At 40.5% G+C, this 10956-nt stretch overlaps 1 protein-coding gene across 1 annotated transcript in view; it reads right to left on the minus strand.

The window, feature by feature from the left end:
• Positions 1-2017, minus strand: part of LOC136839510 (uncharacterized) — a 49731-nt gene extending 47714 nt beyond the window's left edge. The window contains exon 1 of the mRNA XM_067105685.1: positions 1520-2017. Within this exon, the coding sequence (XP_066961786.1) occupies positions 1520-1778 (259 nt within the window). The 5' untranslated portion in view covers positions 1779-2017. The remainder of the gene's footprint in view (positions 1-1519) is intronic.
• Between the last annotated feature and the right edge of the window lie 8939 nt (positions 2018-10956).

The following is a 10956-nucleotide window of genomic DNA, read 5'->3' on the forward strand; positions in this document are numbered from 1 at the left end:
TCTTGTTTAGGTCAGGAATTTGTTCATAATTTATTTTTATCTATAGGTCAGAAATGTGTTCATAATTTGTTTCCATCTTTAGATCATTGACATACCCTAAGGTGGTTTCAGTTTTAAGTCATCTGCATATTAAGATGAATTTACTCCTTAGGTCATAGATCCTAGCCTTGTGTTGTATGTGTGTGCGCGCGCGTGTGTGTAGTGAATAGTGTGCATATATATATATATATATATATATATATATATATATATATATATATATATATATATATATATATATATAATAACCAAAATGCCATATTAACTAGTGTGTATATATTAATAAGCACTCAACAAAATAAAACAAAAGTTATTAGTATGTATATATACTAATATACATTCATATATATATATATATATATATATATATAAATATATACTAATATACCTATATAAAATACATACTTTTTAGCTTTATTCTGTCGAGTGCTTCTTCCTGATTCGCTCGACACTCGAACGCAATACAATCGACTGCTTTGTCACCGAAGGAGTGTGTGGCTTTGACCAAATTCAGCACACGATTCCAGTCATTAAAGGTGAATGACATTTACGACCCACTTGAAGCATGATATTGTCACCACGTTGTTTTTTCCTGGAAAAAGAGGCCTTGCCGGTCCGTCCGTTTTATTTTCGGACGTTCGTGTTGTCGATGTTGTCGAAATATTTACGACGAATCATCCCCCTGTTTATAGAAGAAATGCTTCTGGGAACGTAATGTAATGTAGTGTAATATGGCCATCGTCTTGTTGGCGATGTGACGATCGCAAACTTGACGATACTAGGACTATTGTAGAGCTAAATTATCCCCATTTTTGCATTTCCTTTAATCTGAATAACACGTATATTCCTCGATAAATAAAATCGATTGACCTATATTCATTTATTATTATGGTTTATATGGTTTTATGGCTCCTTCTTCGTTTATGGTATACCTTTTTGGTAACTTCAAAAACCCACCCCCATACCACGGGCGTCTTCTCTTGTTGATAATGAGAGGATCGGAAGTACCCTAGTCATGGCCATCGTGCGTGCGAAAGAACACCCCGATGACAGTCGAAGGGGAAGGGGAGGTGGGATAGGAAGGGGTTGGGGAGGGGGGAGCATTAGTGAGACGTTGCATTGTCATATATTGCGTAATTGAAGGACCTGGTACCACACAGCACCATCCGGCGAACGCCACAGCAATGCTAATACATGAAGGCCTGGTTCGCCTGCACCACGCAACAGCCGAAAAAGCCTTTCGTAAAAGGACCCAGATATGGAATGGAACGACCAGCTACCACCCCCCCCCTCTCCCCCCAATCCTGGAATAACCTCGTGCATAAGACATCGCCGTGAGCCAGCCCTCCATGATTTTGCACATGCATTCTTTGTTGGGGAGTGGGGAATTTTCGGCGCCCTGTGGTCGCAGGGGGTCGGAGTTTTTTGGGGGGGAACATATTTCAGGAGGAACGGAAAAGGTCCTTCCTTCCTTCCTTACCTGTGTCGGGAGTTGCAAAAGGCGAGCTGTCCATCTTCGCCTTCTCTGTGTTGGAGTATTTGAGCTGGGGATCCCACAAAAACACGTAATACAAGGACAGGATTATGGCGGCCATGGACACCGATATCACGTAAGCGATCACTGTCAAGAGACGAACGATTTTTTTGTTCTGTTTCGGCTCGTATTTGCCCTCCTTGGCCTCGTCCGGGGTCCTGACAGGCGAGGTAGCTTTTGTGTCATTGCCGAGGTTCACACTCATTATTTTGTATAGTATGGTGGTGGTGGTGGGGTTGGATAAAGAGGATATACTATCGAGTTGCAGGCTGCAATGGCGGGTCTCTCTCGCGCTATTTCCGACGGAGGAGCTTCTCACACACACTACTGTAGAGGCACAACTACCCACGGCAGCTCCCCTTCACTTAAAACAGGTAAACAATATCCCTTCTATGGCCGCGCTACTAGCACACACTCACACTGCCTTCTCATACTCTCTCTCTCTCTCTCTCTCTCTCTCTCTCTCTCTCTCTCTCTCTCTCCGTACTACCCCTACCCCCTCCCGACTCTCTCTCTTTCTCTTCTTCTCCATTTCACTAGTGTTCAGTCCAGCTCTCTCTCTCTCTCTCTCTCTCTCTCTCTCTCTCTCTCTCTCTCTCTCTCTCTCTCTCTCTCCCCGATTCCTCTCGGTGTGTGAAGACATGCGCTCTGAGCATCCTGTCGTGTGGCCCCATGTATTTCTCATCGAGAACAGACCTTCCGGTTAATTATCCTTCGTTATCTTATCAGATATCAGCAAGGATAAATCTACTGTGGATAGCAGGATAAAGACAGAATCAATATTATAGTTTAAGGGAGGGATTATTGGACATGCGCGGTGCAGGACACCATCTCTTCCCTCCCCTCGGCGGCTGCTGCTGCTGCAGCAGACGATGTTTGGTGCTGTTCCTACCCACCCCGGTCCCTCTCCCAGTATCCCTCCCCACCCCAACCCACCTTACCAGGGCTCTGTCATAGCTTCCCCATCGGGTCCCCGAATAAGGAGAGAGATGTATAGAGAGAATAGGATTATGCAATGTATAATTACATATCAGTGATCAAGATAATGAAATAACGATAACGACTCGTAGCTTAGACAAATATCAGTCTCGCCCGAGTTACAGCCAGTTTTCTCTCTAATCTTTTGAGAGTAGGGCAAACTGGCGACCCTTTACTAGACCTTGTCCTCGTTGCCAAGGAACAGATGTCCTAATTCCCAGAGATCCCGATGTTCTGGTCGGGCTATAACGAGGAACTCGCGATTGAGATCTTTACAGATTTCGATTAGAGAAGCAGTTTCTCTCTCTCTCTCTCTCTCTCTCTCTCTCTCTCTCTCTCTCTCTCTCTCTCTGTTAGAAAGTAAGACTAACTCTAAATCCTAATACTATCTGGGGGGAAAATTTTGATCGACCAGTTATGGAGATTAGCAGAATCTCCAAGTGACAGGCCACCAACAAAGACGATTAAGAGCCTGGTCATGTTAGACGATAACAGAGGGGGGGGATTCGAGTGTGTTGTGCAGGATAGACCGATAACAGGGACGAATAGAATCTATACATAGCAGATCAGTGAGGGAAACGTGTAGACTCGGCAGGCGATAGACCGATAACAAATTTTAAAAAAGAAGTCTGTGCACAATAGATAAATAACGGAGACGAATAGATTCTGTACTTGATATACAGAAAATACGAGTCAAATCCGGATATAGCGGGCAGATAACGGAGACGAATAGAATCTCTGTATGATTTACCAGTAACAGAGACGAATAGAATCTCTATATGATTTACCAGTAACGGAGATAAATAGAATCTTTATATGATTTACCAGTACAGGAGACGAATAGACTCTCTATATGATTTACCAGTACGGAGATGAATAGAATCTCTATATGATTTACCAGTACGGAGACGAATAAACTCTCTATATGACCTACCAGTAACGAAGATGAATAGTCTGTGCAAAACTGATCAATGCCATAAAACGAGCTGATTCAGTAACATGGGAGAGTGATTAATCTGTGATAAGCTATACGGCGGATGTCTGCGGAGATCGTCGCTCGGCATTTCCGCTCCAATTCCTTCTAAGAGTTTCTGGGAGGTTGGGGTGGTTAACCACACGAACCATATTCCTTTTTTATAGGAATTCTAAAGAGAAAAACTTCCCGAGTGAGGTCGGAGAAGAAGCTTGGATATGGAAGATGCGCATTTCGTCATGTCCTGATGGTTGAAATATCTGAATTACTTGCGTAGATAGTCAAATTAAATTTTGAAAAATATAGGACTATACACACACACACACACACACACTCACACACATACACACACTTGTGACAAATTTTGGTTGGCCTTCTCGTGGTTATTTGTCTTACTAATGAGTCTTTTAGACTTTAGACCACATTTTGTTCCACATGATCATATGACCATGTGGTAAGTGTCCGGGAAATAATCAGTAATTGTTGAAGTCTTGAATTACTAGGAATCCAAAAGAAAATTGTATTATTATGATAATGTTAGATTATTATTATTATTATTATTATTATTATTATTATTATTATTATTATTACACATCCTTATGGGGTATATATACGAGTATATATATATATATATATATATATATATATATATATATATATATATATATATATATATATATATATATATGTATATATATATATATACATATATATATATATATATATATATATATACTAGCTGACAACACGGCGCTGTCCGGGAAAACTTCTGAATGACAACCGATAAACTCTCGCTCTCTCTCTCTCTCTCTCTCTCTCTCTCTCTCTCTCTCTCTCTCTCTCTGTCACCCCTTTCCCAACCCCCACCCCCTTTGGTGTCATTGATGCCTTACCCCCACGGATATTCTTTTCCAGCTAGTAAGTCATATGTATACCGAAATTAGGTATGATAAATTCGTAAAATTATTAAATCTACGGGCATAACCAGCCGCGTTTCACTGGCAGAACCTACCCCGTTTTAGGGGAGCCCTTCCACCCCGTCCCCTTTGCCTTTGGTGCCCTTTTGGTACTAGTGATGGCTTACCCCCACGGTGTCCTCTTCGAGATAGTAAGTCATACATATACCAGGTTTGGTTGAAATTGCTCAGTGCATTTCAGAGCTTATGTGGAACATACACATTCACATACATACATCCATTTATATATATATATTATATATATACTAGCTGACCAACCTGGCGCTGCCCAGGAAACCTCTGAATGACGACCGATGAACTCTCTCTCTCTCTCTCTCTCTCATTCCTGTTAAGGTAGTTGTTTCAGTTACATTGCCCAGCATTTTTGACATTTTATATTTCACGACTTCTCACCCCCAATTCCTATCGAGGTTTAACTTGGACTTAAAGGGCATCGGGAGTGTCTCTATTCATCCCAGTGATCTCGAAAACTATGGATTAGACTCTAGTATCTGTCATTTTTTACATTTATTTTTCACCCCTTCTCACCACCCCCCCTTCCTATCGAGGCTTAACTTGGACTTAATGGCATTGGGAGTTTCACTATGCATCTCGGGGACCTCCAAAACTATGGATGAGACGCTAATATCTATAGTTTTCAGTTATTTTTACAGTCACCACCTTCCCACCCCTTCCCATCGGGACTGAACTTAGACTTAAAGGGCGTCAGGAGTATCACTATTCTTCTCACGGACCTCAAAAACTATGGATTAGACACTAATATCTGTCGTTTCAGTTATTTTTGCATGTCACCTTCCCACCCCTTCTCACCCCCTTCCTATCAGGGCTGGACTTGGACATAAACTCTCAGGGACTTCGGAAACTATGGATTAAACACATCTGGGAGTTTCCCACCCCATTCCTATCAGAGCTGAATTTGGACTTAAAGGACATCAAGAGTGTCACTGTTCTTCTCAGTGACCTCAAAAACTGTGTATTAGACACTGATATCTGTCGTTTCAGTTATTTCTACATCACCCCCTTCCCAACCCCCTCCCCATCGGGGCTGAACTTGGACTTAAAGGACATCGGGAGTGTCACTATTCATCTCAGCAACCTCAAAAACTATGGATTAGACACTAATATCTGTCTTTTTCCCTAATTTTTTATTTTCTCCCCTGTCACCTTCCCACCCTCTCGTGCCAGTGATGCTTATCCCCACAATGTTCTTTCCCAGATGGTAAGTCATATGTATACGAAGTTTGGTCGAAATTGCTCAATGCGTTATACACAGAGTGTATGTGGAACATTATACATATATATATACATGCACCATTTATATATATATATATATATATATATATATATATATATATATATATATATATATATATATATATATATATATATATATTTATACATATATATACACCTGTGTATGTGTGTTTTCATATACATTTATTTTTAGACTTTTACTGACAATGGATAAGTATTCTAATGATTTTTTATAACAAGATAATTATGTACTGATAAAGGTTCATAGTAATTTGATGTTAAACCAGCTCTAATGACTGATTATTCCACTATTAACTGTAGGTATCGTTTTTTATGCTTCCCCTCTGGCAGCATAAGAGGTAATACATCACAAAGTAGCCTCTCACGGGGCAAAAGAAAAAATCTCTCTCTCTCTCTCTCTCTCTCTCTCTCTCTCTCTCTCTCTCTCTCTCTCTCTCTCTCATGTACAAAATCTTTAGCAAGAAGGCTTTTACGGTTAAAGATTACGCAGGTCTTCTCACTAATTGGCGCAGCTTATTCCGAACTCGAGAGGAAGGATGAAGCTGAGAAGAAACGACCAGCATCCTGGCGGTATTTCGGAGTTGACCTCTGTCGAAAAAAGAAATTTATCTGCAAGTTAGCTACCTTTTTTTGAGCAGACCGTCACCTGCAACGCCTCCAAGGACTCCGAAGATTCTCAAGAACGCCATCTTTTGGGGAGAAGAATCGTCGTTTGGAAACAACTAGTAATATTGTTGGCATCGATAGCCATATCAGAAGCGATTCTCTCCCTGTACCTCCATCGGAGGTCTTCCGTTCTGGCAGAAAAGCCCACCACCTGCATCGTTAACAACCTCTCCGCTTGCATCGGTCTAGTCGGCGTGTTGATGTTTGAAGAAAATACATTGCTAGACAGTATTCACTGTCTCATAGTTCTGACCATCCTGCGTTCCTTTCTAACTGTGTCGTCCATTAACATGAGTTGCCTGGCTTCAGATTCCTACGTGGCCATATGCCATAGCCTCAAGTACCACTCCATAGTAACGTCCACTCTGTGCAAGAGGCTGTCAGCTACATCGTGGTTGGTGTCTGGTGGCGATGGCCCCGCCTTACGTACAGTTTGTAGCCTACAGTCTACAAAGCGGGAAATCACTCGATGTCTTCGCCGGCAGCCAGTCTTTGGGAATTTCATTTGCTGTGATTAATACCGGCTGTTTCGCCCTCATTGTCACGACGTATTTCCTTACTGGAGTCGAAGTCCAGAGGGCAGACAAACGGATTCATCCGAATGACGTCATGCAAGCAGCCACGCGGCGGGCCAGTTTCAAGAGCTCAAAATCTTTCGCCAACGTCGTCACCTTGTACATGTTGCTTTTCTTGCCAAACGTAAGCGAATGGATGCAGACCCTCTATGTGTAGTGTCTTACTTAATTATGATTATAACGCGTTTTTAGATTAGGTATCTACCTGACACATAAGTCTGTTTGAAAATTCTTGACTGATGCCTTTCCTGTTTTCACGATTTTATTAATTTCATAACAGTCTGAATCAAGTTTTTAACAAAAAAATTATTATTTCATTTGTTTGCCTTAATTTTATACCAAACCAAAACAGGATAAGAGCAAAATATGGCAGGATTATACTTCGCTTACGGCGAAAAAAGGTATCCATGATATGGAACAAGCCCACCAAAGGGGCCACTGACTTGAAATTCAAGCTTCCAAAGAACATGGTCTTCATTAGTAAGAAGTAAGAGGAAGTAAAGGGAAATACAGAAAGAAGAGACCCCACTTATTGAAAAAGAAAAAATAAATTAATAAATATGTAAATAGATAAAAATGTATTAAAATGCAAGAAAAAGAGTATTAGGGTAGTAATGCATTGCATTTTCGCTTGAACTTCTGAAGTTCCAACTGCACGACATCCTCCGGGAGGCTGTTCCACAGTTCAACGGTGTGAGGAATAAAGGACGTCTTGTCTTGAACTGAGAAGTTCGACAGCTAGGTACATTTACTGCATATTGGTGCTGCTGTACAGAATCTGGTTGCTCTCAGCAGATAAAAGGGATCAGGGATCAATTATGAATGTGAAAGATCTCTGTTTAAATTCAACTTATGAAAAAGTGACAAACAGTATACTACCCGTCGCTGGTCCAAGCCATAACTATTAAACATGCTAAGCCCAGGAAAAAACTAATCTCATGAACAGTTGCTCTGGGGATCCCTTGAGAAGCACTAGACTAGAACCCCTGTACCGGACAGGTGACCCGAGGTTTCCTCCAGAATCCCCGTGGGATAGTCTCTAATGTTAAATTTTGTTTACTCTCATATTTGACATGTAGCAGTCTGTAACTTCCCTTTCGGATTCTGATGATGATATATGTCATCGCTTTCCCAGACCTTAAATTTTACCTCGCTTCCATAGAACAGTAGCGTCCATTTTTCCCTCGAAAGCACCGAACCCGGCACCTTAAATCCCTTTTGAATTCCAGACGAGTTCGTCTGTTACTGATCTTGATTTCGTTTAAGATTGATGAATAACACACAAACTCGACTTCTTCCTCTTCTTCTTCATAGCTTAATCCATATTCTGGGGGTCTGTTTTAATGAGCCCTTTCCAGGTAGGTGTATCTTGATTCTGTGTCTTCTTTCACCTGTTTCTTTTCTTTCAAGTCCTTGCAGCACTTCAGTTGCCATTATCTCTCCTGCAACACGTCGCTCATCAACTGCCCTCTTCATCAGCTGCCCAGATCAGGACAGTGTTGACTCTTGAGCTTTCTTTGACTTTTTAACTGAGTAAAGGTGTCATTTCTTATCTGTTAACCCCGTTCATTCGCCTGGGCATACTCGTTTCTGCCACGTCCAAATTATTCTAGTTTTATTTTCTTCCGTGGTGTCGCTTCTAGGCCTGACAACATAGCAAGTCTTACCCTCACCTAATGCACTTTGCCCTTCAGCCTAGTAGGGCCTCTCGATGCAGAGTAAGCCTGATACCCTCTCATTTTCTTTCATCCGGAAGTCAAAAGGGCAAAGTCTCACCGGCCAGGCCAGGGCACGGCTCCTTAGGAAAGGCCAGGGGCAAAAGTGCATATGGGTGTTTTGTCCCCTTGACCCCCTGACAAGCAGTGTTTTATTTTGTTTGTTTGTTTATCCTTTGTTGGAGGCAACATCATAATGCAACAGCGTGGTTGTACATCTGTGATCTCTTTTATCACTTATTGAGGCTAAATCACTTTATCTAACACTTTATCTTCTCAGAGAGATACGTAAACCTTTTACGTCCTCCCTGTAGTATTTTACCTTTTCTTGAAGTCGTGTACCTGCACGTGGGATATATATATATATATATATATATATATATATATATATATATATATATATATATATATATTTTATATATATATATATATATATATTATATATATATATATATATATATATATATATACATTATATATATGTATATATATACATGCATATATATACAGCTATATATATTAATGTGTATATATATATACATATATATATATATATATATATATATATATATATATATATATATATATATATATATATATATATATATATATATATATATAGATGTGTGTGTGTATGTGTGTGTATATTTAGTTCGGACTTAGATAGCCCATCTAGCTAATTTTACCTTGTGTCATTTACAGCTGGTTCCTGGTCACCCGTAATGCACTCGTTGGCCAGGTCAGGATTCCTCCTGCACATCGTCATTTTCATTCCGTTCTACGCCTGGAACACGACGTTCTTCAAGGAAGCCCTCCAGAACTGGCTGGCCTCCTTCGACTTATATCAGGTCCTGAAGGACCGCTGGTTTTCCTTCGGGATAAATATGGAAATGTCAGCTTCAAGGACGGCCTCTCGTATCGGCAGGTGCATGAGGGAGAGGCGGCGACTTGCCGTAGAGCATGGAAACGTAGGGAACGTTCAGGGTGATGTGCAAGGAGGCACATAACGGTCAAAGTTACAGATTTTGTCATTACTTTCTCCGTATTCTTCCGTATTCTTCTTCTTCTTCTTGGAAGTTTTGGGTCTTTAATTTCATCATCTTATGAATCAGATAGTGTGCCAAATATTTAACCCTAGAGGTAGCCTTTTTTTATTCTTGATTTCTGTCACCTTCTCATAGTCCAGTCCTCTGGTATTTGTTGTGTGTATCATAAATGTGCGTTTTTTTCTGAGGACATCTTAGTTCTATATTTAACTCAGTACCATATACATTCAGCAAATTGAAACATGATGTTGCAGAGAATATACATTTACTTGCATATCTGCATACACACACTTGTACACACGCACAAAACACACACACTAAATGTGTGTATATATATATGTATATATATATATATATATATATATATATATATATATATATATATATATATATATATATATATATATATATATAAGCCTAATCCAAATCCTACTCCTATACCTTCCCTAACTTAACTGACCCGAAAAATGTCCTATTATTATTCACCTCTTCCCCTTATCTGAACTAATTTCTACGCCCCCGCAACACTTACCTAATTAACTCTTATCCTCACCCCACTTAACCGAGTGTAAAACTGTCCCCTCACCCTTTTCCACTGCCACCTCCGCTTGCCCCTTACCTAAATTAACTCATCCCTTCCGCCTTACCTAGATTAAAGCAACTATATATCCCCCCGAACAACCAATCTGACCTACCTAAGTTTTCCTTATTCCAAGCATTATCTAACCTATCCTAACCTCACGCTTACCCATTAAAATTGTCTGACCTAATATAACCCCAAGATCTCTCCCCGTTCTCCCCTTACCTAACTTAACCCGACCTAAACCTTGTCCACTTACCCTTTACCTGACCTCAGTCCCTACACCAAACCTTCCCCTAACTTGACCTAAACCCAATTCCCTCCCTGTATCACGTAACTCTTAGGCAAAGGGAATAAGTTGGAGCAAGAATAGGGTCATTATAGGAAAATGAAAATCTATTCCCACCCGGAAGTTGTCTTCTTCAACAAAGATTCGCCAAATGAGTGAGAAATAGGGGGTTGGAAAATGACGTTAAAAGGATATTTCAGAAATTACGAAAGTCTCGAAGTCAGCACAGTACTGATAGCCATCTCTCAAATGCCAGTGTATGGTCGAAGGAGGAGAGTTACGTAGAGCGCTTTAAATAATTCTCTCTCT

This window comes from Macrobrachium rosenbergii, chromosome 6 (genome assembly GCF_040412425.1).
Source record: "Macrobrachium rosenbergii isolate ZJJX-2024 chromosome 6, ASM4041242v1, whole genome shotgun sequence".
Taxonomy (NCBI): Eukaryota; Metazoa; Arthropoda; class Malacostraca; order Decapoda; family Palaemonidae; genus Macrobrachium; species Macrobrachium rosenbergii.